The sequence below is a fragment of the Epinephelus moara genome, chromosome 24, assembly GCF_006386435.1.
Source record: "Epinephelus moara isolate mb chromosome 24, YSFRI_EMoa_1.0, whole genome shotgun sequence".
Classification (NCBI taxonomy): Eukaryota; Metazoa; Chordata; class Actinopteri; order Perciformes; family Serranidae; genus Epinephelus; species Epinephelus moara.
Genome location: NC_065529.1, coordinates 4,342,654 through 4,360,197, shown reverse-complemented (window position 1 = coordinate 4,360,197; position 17,544 = coordinate 4,342,654). Strand labels below are relative to the sequence as shown.

At 40.1% G+C, this 17,544-nt stretch overlaps 1 protein-coding gene across 1 annotated transcript in view; it reads left to right on the top strand.

Annotated features, from left to right (window-relative positions):
- The window catches only part of cntn4 (contactin 4), a 222,764-nt gene that overhangs the window by 73,249 nt on the left and 131,971 nt on the right, over window positions 1–17,544 (top strand). Inside the window, exon 4 of the mRNA XM_050038775.1 lies at window positions 3,717–3,892. Within this exon, the coding sequence (XP_049894732.1) occupies window positions 3,717–3,892 (176 nt within the window). The remainder of the gene's footprint in view (window positions 1–3,716; window positions 3,893–17,544) is intronic.

Sequence of the window (17,544 nt, the reverse complement as noted above, 5' to 3'; positions counted from 1 at the left end):
TGTAGAACAGGACGCCTCAAGGTGACTGGAGAAATTTAACTCTAATTGGCAACTGGGTGGCACTATAACAACAGAAAAATGCTTAAAAATGGCTAAAATGCGACCAATCGCTGTGGCTCCCCCTGTGGCCAAATGTTTGTTTTTTCTAATTTTTGGTATGACTAAGTCATGGTATGGTATGCTGTACATAATCACGGAAACTGTCAGTGTGTCATTCTGTCTGTCCCACGTTTTTCTACTCACTGATGTGGTCAATCTAATCTGAAACTGCACATAGGCATTAAGGATTGGCATAGGTAGAAGGTGACAAAGCTACCAATGGGTATGGACTAGTCTTATAGTAATGATGTATATCGTATCATTGGATTATATTTATTAATGCATTAATGTGTTCATTGCTTTAATATTGCAGCTGGTAAAGACAGAGCTCATTGTAATTTCTTAATTTACTTCTGCATAGCGTAATCTATAATTGCACATTGATTTATAGTTTGTATAAATAATCTGAATCTTCAATGTAACATGTAACTTAAGTTATAAAAAAATGTAGTGAAGAAAAAAAATACAATATTTTCCTCTGAGATATAATGGAATAGAAGTATAAAGTAGCAGGAAATGGACATAATCTAGTAAACTCTAAATTGCCCCTGAGTACGTGAGTAAATGTACTTCATTGCATTCTACCTCTAGAAGGAAGCTGCTTTGCTCTTGTGGATAGAGTCTGCTTGTTCTGATGTAGCTCGGTGTTTGAACACTGTTGACTATTTGCCAATGTTTGAAATGATTCTGAAAAGCAGCTACAGAGTCAAATTGGATGTCAGATGATCATTACATCATTTCAGGTCTGAATTTTTGCTTTCCATACATGCAAACGTGGAGGAAAACCACGGGATATTAGTTTAGCCTTCAAGCATATTTGCTTTTAACAAACAATACCAATTAAAAGATCTTTTTTATTATTTTAATTTGTTCAAACATGTTGTGTCAGTTTGAACTGGGTGCATCAAACTGGGGCAGCATAACAGCAAAGGTGCTGCTGTGATGCAACCCTAACCCCATAACCCCTAACCCTAACCTGATGCTAAAGGCGATGCTTTTTGTTGCGAGTCCGCCCCTGTTTAAATGTAATTTCTTGTGTCCTCTAAAAGCAGCAGTAGTTGTAGGGGACACTAAAGCCGTCTTTATTTTGTAATGCCTCATATGTACAGACACCATTCTGTATGTGGTTTTAGAATTAAACTGAAATGTACTTTAACTCAAACTATTTAAGTGTAGTAGTAGAAGGTAGTTTTTTTTTCTTATCACATCAAAGCACCAGGCTTAAGAAAAAGAACAGACCGCCTAACATTCACAGCCTCATAAGCCAGATGGTGTGGTATTATGCCACTGTGTACACGGCCTGTTGTTACATGATTGCATAAAGCATGTGCCTAACAAATGGAACTGCTGTTGTGGCCTGCTTGCCAGCATAAATCATAGTAAATGGAATTATTAAATAATCTAGTTTATATGTATTCGATGTAATCTGTTGCTCCGGAGGAGGATACGCCATGTTGACTGTCACTGGTGCCCTCATGCTGCTTTCTGTGGCTGCTCCCGAACTGGTCTCAATTTATCCTTAGTGAGAATGTGCTTGAGTTTCACACAAATTAGAGTATCTGTCACTTAGTGGCTTTAAAGTTGTTATCTAATTGGCTTAAAGAGACAAGAGCTGTCATGGGGTGTTCAATTTGTCATAACAGAACAGTGGCAGTTCTGGGTGGGCAATTATACATTACTACCACTATGTTTAACAACCACACACATACACAATATTCACAATCCTCCAACTGGGTAAATTTTTAATCCTTTGCTACACAGGGACATGATAACTCATTCAGATACATCAAAACATTTTTCAGGCTCAATTAACTATCCGGTCTAATGTTTCAGAAAGATAAAGGATAAAGCTTTGAATCGACAACTGTCAGAGAAAATCTTTTGCAACATTTGGTTTTCAAGCTGTCGCCCGATTAAACCATTTCAATATGGATACAATGCCGAGTCTCTCCGAGCAATTATGACTATGAAAGGCTGCTTTCATATTTGATGGGATCCCTTTTCAGAAACAGAAGAAAACACTATCTGAGCCTGATGCTGAGGGTTTGGAGTGTCATTTTCCTCCCTCCCCTGTCTGCACTGCTTTGCCATTCAACTCAAAGGTGTTACTTGGCTGTAAGATATTTATGTTGATTTTTGTTTGTTCCACCTCAGCTGCAAATGAATCGCTGCTGTAGTCCTGCGAGACCGCAGCCACCACCCCCCTCAGGCTCTTCTCTATTGTGTGCAGTAATAAGGCTCTTGAGAGCGCGCACTTACTTATGACTGAACCGGAGAAGGGCCATGAAAGACCATTGTGCTACACACTTTGTCTATTAAAAGAAAAAAAGTCTGTAGAGGCGCGTTGTGAGTGCTGCAATGCCCGGCCCACAAATATTCTGCTGTTTGTGAGACATTTCAGTGCTGGTAGGCGGGTAAGCAACACAGTCTGACATTGTTTTTCATGTAATCAGCTCCTACTTGTGTATTATGTGATGATCCTGGACTGACTCCAGTGGCCACAGTGCTGAACACAGTTGATATTGTGCAACAAAAAAAGCAAATGAGCCTATTCTAAAGGGTATATTACTATAAAAGATGTAATATAGCAAGAAAACACAACAATGATAGCGCAGTACTGCTGTCAGTGTTTCCTCAAAAAGGTTCTTATGCCTCAAAGGCACCAAATTGGCACGAGGGGAGTTAGATAGCAAAGCACAAAAACAGCCCCGCACAACTTCTGTCTACTGTACAAAAGGGGCTTAAGCAAAGCCCCTTTTTTCACATCAAAGCTGCTTTCTCTTCCAAATGTAACAATACACTGTTTTCCCAGCTGAACCTGAAATCATTCAGAGAAAATTAAAAAATCAAAGCAGAAGGAAATTTAGAAGTTATCCTCGAAGAAATAATCAACGGCTAAATCACCTTGGCTCCTAATCAAATCTGCATTGTCCATTTTCCAATAACTTTCAAAATGCTCCTTTCATGCTTGTTTATCTGTGCAAAACCTTTTATTGCATTGATGGTTATACATCATCGATAACAAATAACAGTGTCTGAGCTCCTTTTTCACCGTGGCTGAAATAAGTTATGGCTTGAACCCATTGTTCTGAAATGACTGATCTTCCCTCCACCTGTGTTTTTCTAATAAGGTGCATCTGTGTGGAGAGATTGAAGAATCTGTTGCCATTTTAAGTGAATTATACCCTTCGTTGATCACCCCTAACACCAATAATTAGCATGTGGACTAGTCCAGAATGCAAAAGTGTGAAGGCAAGGTTGCAGGCATTTGTTTTAATTGTTGCACCATAATGATTAAGCAGCATTTTTATGCCGTTTGACTGGGGTCTGGCAAGATGGATGGCCTGCAATGCTATCTATTCTCAGGGAGTCAAGTCCTTGGCACCACATTGGTTCACTGCTGCTTAGATTAACACAAAGCTGGAGGGCATGATTTCTGGGCCCCTCTCCACCTTTTATTTCTTTCCTGTTAAAAAACAATCAAATGTACAAGTCACGTCTCTTCTTGTAGTCTGGAAAGCTTCCATCGCCCTGGTCTACACTAAACAATGTTTAACTTGTTAATTTACATGTTAATTTTCTCCATTTATTACTTTTTTTCTTTTTCTTTTTTTTAGATGGAAATTGAATGGCACGGAAATCAGTCCCAAATCTGGATCTCACTACAGCCTCTCTGGAGGCAACCTCAGAATCAGCCATCTGAACAAAGACCAAGATGCTGGAACGTATCAGTGCCTCGCCTCCAACTCTTTCGGGACCATCGTCAGCCGAGAGGCCAGTCTAACCTTTGCATGTGAGTCTCTATTTTTTTCCTTCCCATCTCTCTCTGGGCAAACTTTTGTGGCTTCTGAGCTTCCACTGAAAAAGATGTGCAGCAGAAAAAAGATATGCCGTTGGCACTTGAGGATAACATGGTGGGTTCTGCTTGATGACATGACAAACATGGAAACATCTCTCTGGGGAACTATTAACTCTCTCTGTGTGCTGACTAGAGTTTACTCTAAGTCATCATTGCAGATCAAAGACAAACCTACAAACAAGTTCAAGTGAAGTGAAACTCAAAGCAAGGCTTCTTGATGATAGAGCTGCCATCAGTGCTGCTCTCTACTATTAAAGAACCAGTGGTAGAAGAAGTAGAAGAATCACATGGAGTTGCTATATCAGTGTTGTTTTATCAAAAACAAGACATAGAAAATGTGAAAGGGGTCACTTAGGCAATTACAGAGTATTATTAGTTGAATCTGCAGCTCTTCCTTGCTTTGCAGATTTTTATAATGAATTTGGTGGATCAAGAGTCAGATATTTCCCTCAGGAGTTGGTAGAGACCAAAAATGGAGCTTAAAGGACTCACATTCAGGTGGCCAGAAATACAACTCCATATGAATGCTAATGTTGCTCTGTATGTGCACAATGAGTAAATAGGTAACTGTCCAATCAGTGTTGACATTAAATGTTGTCAGTTGAAGCAAATCAATGTGTGCAATAGTAGCCAAGAATGCTGAGTTCTCCATGGCTTCTGGAGCAGTGCTGGCAGTGCCTACATGCATCAGGATAAATTGCACGCAGCTCTCAATAGCTCAGGTTATTCAGGGTTTCTGCCAGCCTTAACTTCTATTAACCCATTATTAGGGCTGGGGCGGTATGAAAAAAAAACAAAAAAAAATGGTCCAGTTTTTGTGAAAAACCGCATCAAGTCGGTAATACCGGACATTATCGACTTTCCGTCACTGTTAAACAAACTCCAGGCTACAGTAGAGGCCTCGGCGCATGCGCACTCGCACCCCCTAGCTCAGTCCCCGCCCCACCCTCACCCCCCTCTGTCTCCTGCTCGCTGTGCGCTTGGCGAAGAGGCAGACACAGGTGCTCACAGACTCGGGCGTACTATAAGCGGAGCGGACTCCGCGAGGAATGTCCGCAGTCATTCGGGCTTCCATAGTCGAGCGCACTTCCGTGTTGTAGTTTCCTGTTAAAATGTCCGTGAAAAATCCCTGCGATGTGAAAAATACATGCCGAGCAGTCTTTTGTGTGACACTGGTGCGCGGAGTGGAGTCCGCACGGTCGTAAAATCTGAGCTTTGCGCGCACAGGGCTTGCGGACATCCGCTTTTAGTCCGGGCAGACCTCCGCGGAGTCCGCTTCGCGTATGTTCCGCCTGAGTATGTTTGAGGATGACGTATGCGGTCTGGTCGGTCTCAAAAAAACAAAAAAACAAACCTGGTCCTGGTCCAAGACGGAGTACCGAACCGAATTAGTATTACTGAGAACCGACCCAACCCTACCCATTATCATTCCCCGGTTGCCAGGACGCTTGGTCACATCCCTTAGCATCACAAAGTGATGCAATGGGCAATCTTTAGCATCTCTTTGTGATGCACAGCTGAAACACATTGTAACACATGGTAAATGTTGTGAAACAGGCTAATAAATAGGTTTAGATTAGATTAGGTTTGGGGAAAAAGTACATGTTTTCGGTTAAAATAAGTACATTCGTTACGTAACAAAAATGTAATGTGATGTTAATATGTCACTTGATTGACGTCAATGTGCAATGATTGTACATAAATTGCATAACATTATATTAAAACAACTTGGATTTTTGGTTCCACATGGTACACAAACTGAGGTTTTCTGGATAAAAGTGCGGGTGAGAGTCTTTCTTTGATGCATCCACCTCCTTTCCCTTTTCTCCTATAAGAACTTTCTCGCTCTTTATATTATGTCAGTTGCAACAAGTATTGCTGGACATGAGTTTACATTGGAGTTAGCTGAAAGCCTGGTGTATCTAATGAAGATATTAAGGGTGCCTTTGGCGTCAATATCCCACGCTGAGGGGCATGACAGAGCGTCTGTATTTGACGACCTCTATGCAGCTCGGCTGCTCTCCACTGCATTTATTGGGCCATGTACTCTGGCTTGAATGAATATAGCTGAATATCCAAGTCAGCTGAAACACAAAATGTGTCCTCATCCATAACATCCTCTGCGCTTTACAATACAAGTGAAAAGAGTGAGAAAGTTCTGTTTCTAAGTGGCATCTAGAGCACGTCCCCTGGCTACCTGAAGGAGAAATCCAACCTGTAGTTCTTCCTGCATCCTACTACGTTACAGTCACATCAAGTGACGACACTGTAGAATAGCCACTTTCAGTGTTCTACTTCACGTTATTAACCTCATTGTTGTGTTGGTTTCAAATTAATCTAAGCTGTATCTATACACAAATTCAAACTTGATCACATAAACATTATGAATGGGTCCCTTTGTATTTCCTGTTGGAATGTAATTGACAGGAAGTAAAAAGGGACCAAAGCTGTTTCCCTGGGAACAGAATAGCGTTTAAATGGTTAATAGCTGTAAACAAAATGTGGTGAAGTCAAAAGTACAATATTCAATACTCTCTGAAATTGATAAAACAAAATGCAATGGACACACTGACATACAATGTACATTTATTGAGTACTCATGTCATTTATAAATCAGCTAACATGTTTGGTAGAGGTTTCCTAGTGATTATTATTACATAATACAACACAGTGTACAATATTTTCAGCCACTGCAAAGAACAAAAGAACACCAAACTAAAAAAACAACTTCCCAACATGCAGAGTCAGCACTATCAATTTTGCAGATTCATGTTTTTTTAATGACTTTTTCTTACCGATTTGACCATCATGATGATAGACTGTTTGACGGATCTTGATGAGTCTAACTGACAGCCTCTGGACTTCATATTCCTAAAGCAGGAGGAAGTCAATAAGTGCCTACTATATGTGCCAGTTATCGGACAGGCAGAAATGATGACATTAATGGCAAGTGAGTGATCGCTTGCTCAGATTAGATTCGGAGGTTTAGCGTTTGGGGACAAGGCCACCAATATGTCTCGGGCCATTTGATTGGTCCCCTGGACGAGTGAGAAGTCAATCTACAATCTGAGTCTGCTGGTGGATTTCCACTATGATAGGATGACAGTTCCATCAATTGCTGGGCTCTGACCTTACCAGCCTTCAGTTGTTGTCACAGAGTCAGGGCATGCATGTATGACCGAGTGTCATCTGTCTTCTTTATTACTCTTGCTATTGCTTAATTAACTCCACAGCATGATTGAATGGTGAAGGTTCAAGTGAATAATTTAAAGGGCAACTGATATTACTGGAGACTGTCATGTAATTCTTTATAGGAATTTAGGCGAACTAAAGTACATGAGTTTTTCTCTTGCAGGCCGGGTGGCAGGCAGAGATATTCTCCTCCTGTAACACAGACTACCAGTCAAATACACACCATTCGCTCTTTAGGTGCAAATGGCGTTTCAGCACCGATCCTATTTCCCTCCAGTAAAGACTGTGACCTTTTGGTGGCAATTAGTTTTACGCGTAATTTGACTCTGATTTTGACACAAGACAGACTTTGAGCCTTCTTACACCTCTAATAAGCCCACTGGTAATTAAAGCTGCCAGAGCCAAAAAGGGAATAATAATTTGGAACTATATAAGTGTACATCTGCTGCATCGGAAAGGTCAAAAGTCAAGAAATTTGAAAAATGTCAAATATTTGTAATTTTGCACCGGCTTGAAATCATCTTACGTCCTGTAGCTGATGCATTTCCTGTTGAAACAGGATGCAACATAATGCAGGGAGGGAGCATCTGAGAGAATTAGAGCATTAAAGAAACTTGTATTTGAATAAATTACTAAAAGGGTGGGATTGTTAAAGTATATGATAATTTATTGCAGAGAATATAAATTTAGGTCTTCACTTCACTGGAAATTAAGGTGCAGATGTCATGGGGAACACAGGGGACATGTCCCCCCTCAATATTTAGAACATGTACATTTGCCCCAACCCCCCACCCCAATTTTCACTTTTATGTTGACAAAATTAAAGACACAGTAAAGTGATGCAGATAAGACATAAAATTTGCAGGGAATAAGTGTTTGCCTGAAACTAATTTGTTTTTCATAAGGAACACAACAATGTTTTTTAGCCAGTTATTGTTAAAGGTTAAGTTTAAGATATTCTATATTTTTCTTATTGTCAACAAATACCATGAAAAGAGGCGAAGACCAATGATCAAATTAACCTAACAATAATTATCTGTGTAGCCACTGTAGGCTAACTAATGTCTCTTGGCCATTGAGCTTCCTTTTTTTGTCTTAAAGGGATAGTGCACTCAAAAATGAAAATTTAGGCATTATCTACTCACCCATTTGCCGATGGAGGCCCTGGTGAAGTTTTAGAGTCCTCACATCCCTTGCGGAGATCGGTGGGGGCAGCGGCTAGCACACCTAATGGCAGACGGCGCCCCAGGCTAATGTCCAAGAACACAAAATTGAATCCACAAAGTATCTCCATACTGCGCATCCATAGTGATCCAAGTGTGCTGCAGCCCCAACATAAAAAGTTGTTTGGAAAAACGTCATATGAACTCTGTTTTTAGCCTCACTGTAGCCTGTAGCTCTGACTGCTTCTCTGTGCGCCGTGCTCACGTGTGTGCGCTTGCGCGTGACCAGCGAAAGCATGAGCTTTGCTCACCCGTGTTTACATCACGTGACACGTGCACCGCAGGGGGAGACAGCGGTAACCACAGAGCTAAAAGATAATTTGCACTACGGTCTTTTAGCAAAGGACAGCCCAACATGTCTGAAGACTTTGAAATTGAGGAGGAACAGCATTTCTTTGTTGAGCCCTATTTGTTTGAGCCCCAGTATACGGACGGAACTCAGGCTACTGGACGAAGCAGCCGCCGCAGCTCATGAGCCTAACCCTCAGCCAGCCGCAGAATACCGGAGTCGAGCACTGGAAACCTGGTGGTGTAGTTGTTTCAAATGCAAAGCAATGCCAATGGATGAGGAAAGTCTTTGCTGCTCAGACTGGGAATTGGTGATGCCTGCACTTGAGAATCTGGACATCAGTACTGACGAGACTGCTGCTCTTCAGAGACCATGCATCACCGATCATGTGAGCGCAGAGCACATGGAAGCAGTCAGAGCTACAGGCTACAGTGAGGCTAAAAACAGAGTTCATATGACGTTTTTCCAAACAACTTTTTATGTCGGGGCTGCAGCACACTTGGATCACTATGGATGCGCAGTATGGAGATACTTTGTGGATTCAATTTTGTGTTCTTGGACGTTAGTCTGGGGCGCCGTCTGCCATTAGGTGTGCTAGCCGCTCCTCCCGCCGATCTCCGCAAGGGATGTGAGGACTCTAAAACTTCACCAGGGCCTCCGTCGGCATATGGGTGAGTAGATAATGGCTGAATGTTCATGTTTGGGTGCACTATCCCTTTAAAACTATAAAAAAAAACACATCAATGAGCCGCACTATTTGCATTGGATGACATATTTTTCCACAGCAAACAACATGGGCACTGTATTTTATTCGTCAATCCCACATACACCATCCTGCTGCTGTGAATATCCACTAGAGCACCACATTTGTATCAATCCACATCTGAAAATAGTCCCCAACAAATACTACTTACTTGTGTTTAAGACACGTTTGCTAAAAACTGCAGTGACCAGCTGTTGTAGGAAGTTACCTAGCCTTTAAAAGAAAAAGAGAAAGCAAGAAAGAAAGAAAGAAAGAAAGAAAGAAAGAAAGATAGAACCAGTGGGGTTGGGGCTGAGTGCCGCAGAGAATGTAGGGAAGTTGGAAAGAGATCGACTAACACCTTGGTTTTGGTCTTTTCATGTGATTAAAAAAAAGAAAAGTAGATGGTATACCTATTCAACAAGATTTACTTAAGTTTTTAATCTTACTAATGCTAACAGGCAACAGAAGTTTAGATTTAGCAGGACGAAAAAAGGTTTATTTCAGTATTTCTTCAGGCTTCGCTATGCAGTGTGAGGCTTGAGGAAAAAGATCAGACACAAAATATAAACTAACTGAATGCCTGGATTATTTTGCGTAATTACACTTTTAAGAGCTTAAAACAGAGCTATCCCTGTTGCTATAGCAATAGCTTAAATAGATAGAGAGAAGAGATTCATTGTAAAGTGTTCTAGCGGAATGGAGAATCATTCGTTAATAATAGAGGCAGGTTGTGAGCAATCACTTCTCTTTATGTGATACATCTTTCTTCTGTCACCTTCTATGAACAGCTACCTGACCACATGGCAAATGTTTCATCTGCAATGGCCAAGACAAGCAACACTTGAACAGATTTGTAGTCTGACCCAGGATTAAATTTGATGCGGCAGACTGTGCAGCATCTACAGCTGTCTGTGTGTGAGTTTCTGTACAAATTGTACAGAAATAGTTGAAGACACACTGTACGATAGATGCTGCGCATATCTATCACAGATTAGATTTAACAATATATTGCAGCTGATATGAGGAATGTGGTTGAAAAAGTAGCCTTTCGGGTATACAACCTTAATTTTAGAAGGCCACACATGCATTCTTACACAGTACAATGTGTTTTGACCTGGTCAAAAATCTTTACTCTGCACACACAAGCGAAACCACAAAAAAATTTTTAAAAGGTTTTTTTGTGTGATAGAGGACAGAGAAAATCTTTTCATATCAGCAGTGGCTCTGGCAGCTTTTCATTGTCTGCGTGCCCCAGTCTGAGTCAGTCTCTGCTATCTTAAAGATGGACCCTGTGAACCTGATGTTCTTAATTACATGACTGGCAGGCAGTATCAGAAATCAAATATAGCCAAGTGCAGTTCCTTTCCTGTAGCTGGCATGAGACCAACTCACTCTGCAGCGCTGACCAGGACCACACGTCGTTATGTTACAGTTTGTTTAAATTCTTGTCTGCAGAATGTGTGTGTGTGTGTGTTACTTGTTTTGAGTGTCTGATCGTGCAGACTATGAAAGCAAATGTCCTAGGACAATAAAGAATGAATCTGAATGTGAATTGGCAATAAAGACGAACACAGAATAGAAAAGCCTGTTAGGGTTNGTGTGTGTGTTACTTGTTTTGAGTGTCTGATCGTGCAGACTATGAAAGCAAATGTCCTCTATTGAGGACAATAAAGAATGAATCTGAATGTGAATTGGCAATAAAGACGAACACAGAATAGAAAAGCCTGGTAGGGTTAAGGTTATCAGTAACCTCAGTGTGTTTAGCCCTTAGTTTTGTTGCAGTGGCATTCAGCAACTTGTCAAAAGAGTACTTCACTGTGCCATTTTCCAGCACCAATGCCAGCCTGCACTCCAGAAAAGCATTTTGTTCACCCATTAGCACTGTGTACCTTTACTTCTTCTCTTGTCAGATGAAACTATGTCTTCTTTTGTGGTGTTGTAGCTGTCACAGTAGAAAAGACCAAACCCATTGTTGAGGTGTCGCATATCTGAAACTTTCTGACAGTAAATTAAGACAAATGCAGCCCGGTCACTAGAGGAAAATGTTGGTACTGTACATTTCTGTTTATCACTAATACATTACATTTCATACACATCATATCAGCATTTCTTACGTGATGTAGTATGTAAGCTGACTTTATCGGGAGGTGGAGGGGACGGTGGAGGTATGACACCTAGTGAGCTGTGTTTCTAGTGCCGTTTTAGCCACCAAACAGTTGTTTTGTTGTTGTTGTTGTTTTTAGTGAACCCTAACTGTTTTTCCAAGTGGGATTGTGCCATGAAAAGCATTTTTTTCCCTGGGACTTTGACAGCTAACCGTGATAGTGCCACCAAAACTGTTTTTAAGATAAAACATGATCTCTTCCCAATCATAACCAAGTTGTTTTTCTGCCTGAACCTAACCACACATTAACTAAGTGTTGTGAAAACGCAGTCTCAGTGTGTAAGGTAATGTACAAATGTAATGTATCCATGCAGAAACACACAATACCAATATTTTTTCTGGCGACTGGGTTGGGCAAACATACCCTAATTTTCCTGCATGACATTTGCTGATACATTTCTTATTTTATTAGTTAACTAATCCAATCCCATATTAGCAGTTAGATGTGTTACTCCAGAAATCTACCTCAGATTGATTGAAAAATTCAAAAGGCTTAGCAAATTAACCTAAATCATTAATGAATTAACTCGTGCATTCATTTGAATCTGCCAGACTTTGTTTTCATCCATTGCCTAATTTATTCTCTATTGATGCAAAGGAGGAGTGTTTTGAAAATGAACTTAGTGTGCTTTTCAGGCAAAATCCACTAAGAGCAAAAAGTTAAAAAAGTATTTGAACATTTACTTCACACGTGAGTGTGTGGGGCTGCCTGTACGGAGGGTTAGTGATCCCAAACTGGAATAAACGTCTAGTTTCTCACAATAAAAGAAATAAATGATTTTTAAATTAGAACTGGGTCTTAAAATTGATAATGGAATCCTGATAGGGAGTCGCTGGGAGCAGGAGTTCCTGTTTTCAGGAGAGCATTGTTGTTTCGCGAGCATGCTCTGCCTTCTAATTTAGTCATTTAGCTGTGAGTGTGAGGGATTTCTGCCTTTCCTTTAATTAAATAGGCATCAGTGGCGTCTTAATCTTGTTCCTGTTGAGTAATCTTTCTGAAACGCATTATTGGTGTTGCTGAAGTCACATTGCATTGTCACAGCAGGATAATAGTGTCGTTTCAGTTGAGACCTGCATAGGTCTCAACTTAAATCAAACATTTCCAACTCAACTGTAATTAAAAATTTCACTTTTTTTTTTCTTTTTTGATATGATAATACTAATCTGTTTACTTTATGACTTTCATTTTCACAGTCTTGCTTAAACTGAGTGAAAACCCACAGGCTGAATTAATATTTGCTGAGCTGTGTGCGAGTGCTTTGCTTCCTGAACCTGTACATGTTCTATATTCTGTAGACAACAGTAAACACACTGTACAATGGAACTCAGCTCTTGTGCCAAATCATATCCCTCGGTTAACACTTGTTAGTCCACATGCTCCACAACGCCTTCAAGGTTATTCTTTGAAATTGGCAGGACTCCAAATACTTCAGCATTCCTCTCCATGTCACAAACTTTTGATGGATGATGCTGCTCCTCGCGAGGGTTGTGGCTGTCTACCCCCTGAGGCAAGGATAACTGATGGGCAGTGGGCGCTTCCACTCAATACTCGCTGCCCTTGATTAGTATGTCCATTGATTCTATATCCGTGATTATGTAAAAGATGTACACCCATAATTCATACTGATGAATAGGCTGTATATTCAATATTGGAATAACAGCGGGTGCCTCTCACATGGGTGGCGTTGAGAGGGCTGTGCTATGAGTGCAATGACAAGTTGTTGAAGTTTCCACCATGCAATTATATTACCAGAGATGACAAGAAGGGCCAGCTCTTAAGAAAAACGGTCTTGAAAATGAAGCTTGCCTTGAAACATATCCTGTTTTTGTGTGGGAGTTTATGTTCACTTGCATATATAGTGTCTCCTCAGCGTCAGACGTGCTCATATTTTGCTAAGCATATAGGGGTTAGAATTCCTCATGTCACCGGAGTAGATTTTAAAGCCTTGAGGGGAAACATGAATACCTCATTTAAATGCAAATAAATCCTCTAGACTCCTCTCAGCTGTTGTGATAATGTGGAGTGAGTATATTGACTTAGTTAATGAGGTGTAAATAGCTAATGGGTGTACTCTGGCTTTTACTTTTTATCTGCAGTACACTATCAAGATATCACTCTTGAGGATCTGCTAGAAGGTGGCACACCATACTTAGGATTTACCTCTTTATCAGATACATAACAGGCCTACATAGTAAGGCACTGGGTTTTATGACATTCATTGCCATTGTGAAAAAGGCTCAGCAGCATCTGTAATGTAACTGTCTACATAGCTTAACTCATTTGTAGCAGATTAGAGAACACTGACACCTTTAACACCTGTTTTACTGAAAGTAATTTGATTTCCATGTATTTGCTGGTTTACATCACCTCCTGTTAGTTCTCCAAATACAGGTCAGTGGTCCATGACCATTAACATGACACATGGGAGCTTTGTCTGATGCGTCGTCCCTATAGACACAATCTTTGTTTACATTAAACTGCAGGGTAGAAAACCCCATATCACATACATAAAATGAAACAGTGCTGAGCAACTGGTTAGTTATTAACCACCTAAAAAATGCCTGCTGAAAAATATCAATCGTTTTAAAACCGCCAGTCTTTACTGTAAAAAAAACAGTAATTTCACTTCACAGCACATGGGAGTTGCTGGTCTACCTGCCTTGATTGGTTTGACATGATCAACTGACATGACATAATCAATTTAGAAAAATATAATACTGTTATTATACATATTAAATTATCCCACTGTATAGAAAGTAGTTAAATGTGCTCCACCTCCTTCAGCTGTAACATTAAAATGCTGCCTATGTTTTAAATCATCAGTAATAATATTCCAGTAATATATTCTAATGTAAACTCTCAGGAGCCATATTTCACTTAAATATACTTTAAGTATATAAGGCGAAAAAAAGAAAAGGAGTGTGACAAAGCACTGAATGCTTATCCCACGCTGAGTGCTGCACATTAGAGATGGCCATTTACTAGACGGGGGCCTAATGCTACATCCATGTCATATTCAGACACATTCAGCCTAGTCAGACCGTAATTATGATTAACAGGGACACTTGGAATTCTTAATTGGAGACTTTGTATATTTCTGATACACATCCCTCTTGGTGAATAGAACCAAAAAAGTGTTGACAGCTACTAGTTAGGTTAAGCCAGCTAACATAAAATTAACTTTACTTCTCTCAAGACAACCCAATCACCAGGATACATTTTGGCATTGAATGTTTCTGCAAATCATATGCAACATTTGTACATTATTATGGAGAGGAAATGTTGAAACTTTACATTTGGTTATAGTCAGGAAAAGACCACGTTTGACCTAAAATGCCCAGGTTGGGAGCCACAATAACCACTGGAAATGCTGCGACATTTTGCCAAAAAGCTCCCAATGTTTTACCCAGTTCTGCAGTGGTCTGCAGTTTGGCAGCCATCTCATCTCATTTGCATGCCATCCACCAGCCACTCCACCTCCCAATGACAACTTATATAAATGTAATCCAAACCATGTTACTTCAGAAACTTGATGTGATGTATGAAATGTACAAATGTAACAAATCTGTGGTTTGCAGAAATGTGCAATTGTCTGGTGACTGAGCTGCTCAAGAACACTAACTTTATGAAATTGCAGTAAAGGGTTGCAGCAGTATACCAGTTTCAAAGTATACTGCAATTCTGACTTACTGCAAAACACACAGATCTTTTGTAAAGGTAAGGCGGATTGTCATTTTACACTGTATATGCCATATACAGTGTTAAATCTATATGGATTGATAAATGCATTATACCTTTTGACTTCGGACAATTGATCGCTGTTGATCAGCTATAGATTTGTCACTTTTTAAGGGAGGTCTTTTATGCTGGGTGTTCATATTAAACATGGTAAGTATATATGAAGTAATCCCTGTGAGCAAAAACCTAAAGCTTCAGACCATTATGAACACTCTGTTTCCAACTGTTTTTTTCTACCTTTGTGACAAATGAATGACAGCTGGTCGTCTGCTTAGAGAGACAGGTGCTAAAACAGAGCATTTAGAAACCTTTAATACAAGTGTGAACCTGTATATTAGCAAAGATCTCCTTTAAAGTTTTTTTTGTTTTGTTTTATTTTTTCATGTGTGAATGAATTGTTTCTAAGTTTTTATGTGAGCTTGTCTCAAATTTCCCATAGGGATGATTAAAGAATTTTGAATTTAACTGAAAAATTCTCTGTTTGGCGCATAACCTGGTCTTTTTCTATAGTCGAATTTGGCGAGCGATTTGTGTATGCCGCCATCTTGCAGTGGCGCCATTGCTGCAGTGACATGTGTCAGTCATCAATTCATTATGCTGTCATTGTGAACTGACTCTCTACAATAACAGCATCATGAATAGCGGGATTGATGATGTTAGGCAGTGGCCTCCGGTAACTGATGAAGGTATCTTAAATGAGTACTGATATTAATTTAGAAATTAATCATTTGTTTGAGCGATAAGCAGGAAAGATTAGAGTAATAGGGAGATAATAGACTGTATCATTAAACACTGTGTAATATAACGTTAGCATACGTTACGTGTGCTGACGTTAGCAAGCTAGCAGCGTGACATTTAATCATTATGGACAGGCTACGTGACTAAAAACAACAACAACACGTGTTTGTGTTTTGTTTTAGGTATTCAAGAATATTTTATTGATCGCCTGGCCTCCGATGACCAGAAAAACGGCAATTACAGGTCTCTGATTGAGGGTCAAAATTACCTGAGCTCCGGATGGGTCGGGCAAATTTTACACCACCTTTTAGGCGACCATCACATCATATTGAAGGCGATCAATATTGATCGCCTTCAATATGATGTGATGGTCGTCTAAAAGGCGGTGTAAAATTTGCCCGACCCATCCGGAGCTCAGGTAATTTTGACCCTCAATCAGAGACCTGTAATTGCCGTTTTTCTGGTCATCGGAGGCCAGGCGATCAATAAAATATTCTTGAATACCTAAAACAAAACACAAACACGTGTTGTTGTTGTTTTTAGTCACGTAGCCTGTCCATAATGATTAAATGTCACGCTGCTAGCTTGCTAACGTCAGCACACGTAACGTATGCTAACGTTATATTACACAGTGTTTAATGATACAGTCTATTATCTCCCTATTACTCTAATCTTTCCTGCTTATCGCTCAAACAAATGATTAATTTCTAAATTAATATCGGTGCTCATTTAAGATACCTTCATCAGTTACCGGAGGCCACCGTCTAACATCATCAATCCAGCTATTCATGATGCTGTTATTGTAGAGAGTCAGTTCACAATGACAGCATAATGAATTGATGACTGACACGTCACCGCAGCAATGGCGCCACCGCAAGATGGCGCCATACACAAATCGCTCGCCGAATTCGTCTATAAATTGGTACTCAAGAAGTTACCTTCAAAAATATGAAAAGTTAAAAATAAATGCAGTCTAATACAACAGTCCTGCACTAGATCCCACCGTCATGAAGGCTATAATGTATATATTCATATATTTATAATTTTTAGAGAGGTCTTTTGGGGGCCGCAGTTTTTGCTGCTGTCGAATCGTATTGTTTGACATTGTTTAAAAAAAAATTGTCCACCCACTCCCATTCACTTCAGTGAGGGTAGCCCAAAAATGCTGTATAATTCAAAAGCACCATAAACAAACTCCAAAATGGCCATAAAGTTTCAGTAAAACACATTACTGTCATTTCCATGTGATGATATTTTCTAACAAAAACAGCTGTGACACGCACACACACACACACACACACACACATTACCTACCATCCACTTAGGAGTCGCAGGTTGTAATGAATCTCATGGTCACGGTTGGACGGGCTTGTTGAAGTATGATAAGTCGTGCTGGCATTTGGAAGGCTCGTATGTCTGGGATGTGATCATCAGCCTAATCTGGATCATTGTTTGTAATGCCAGCCCAGGTTTGCAATAATTAATGCTAATGGATC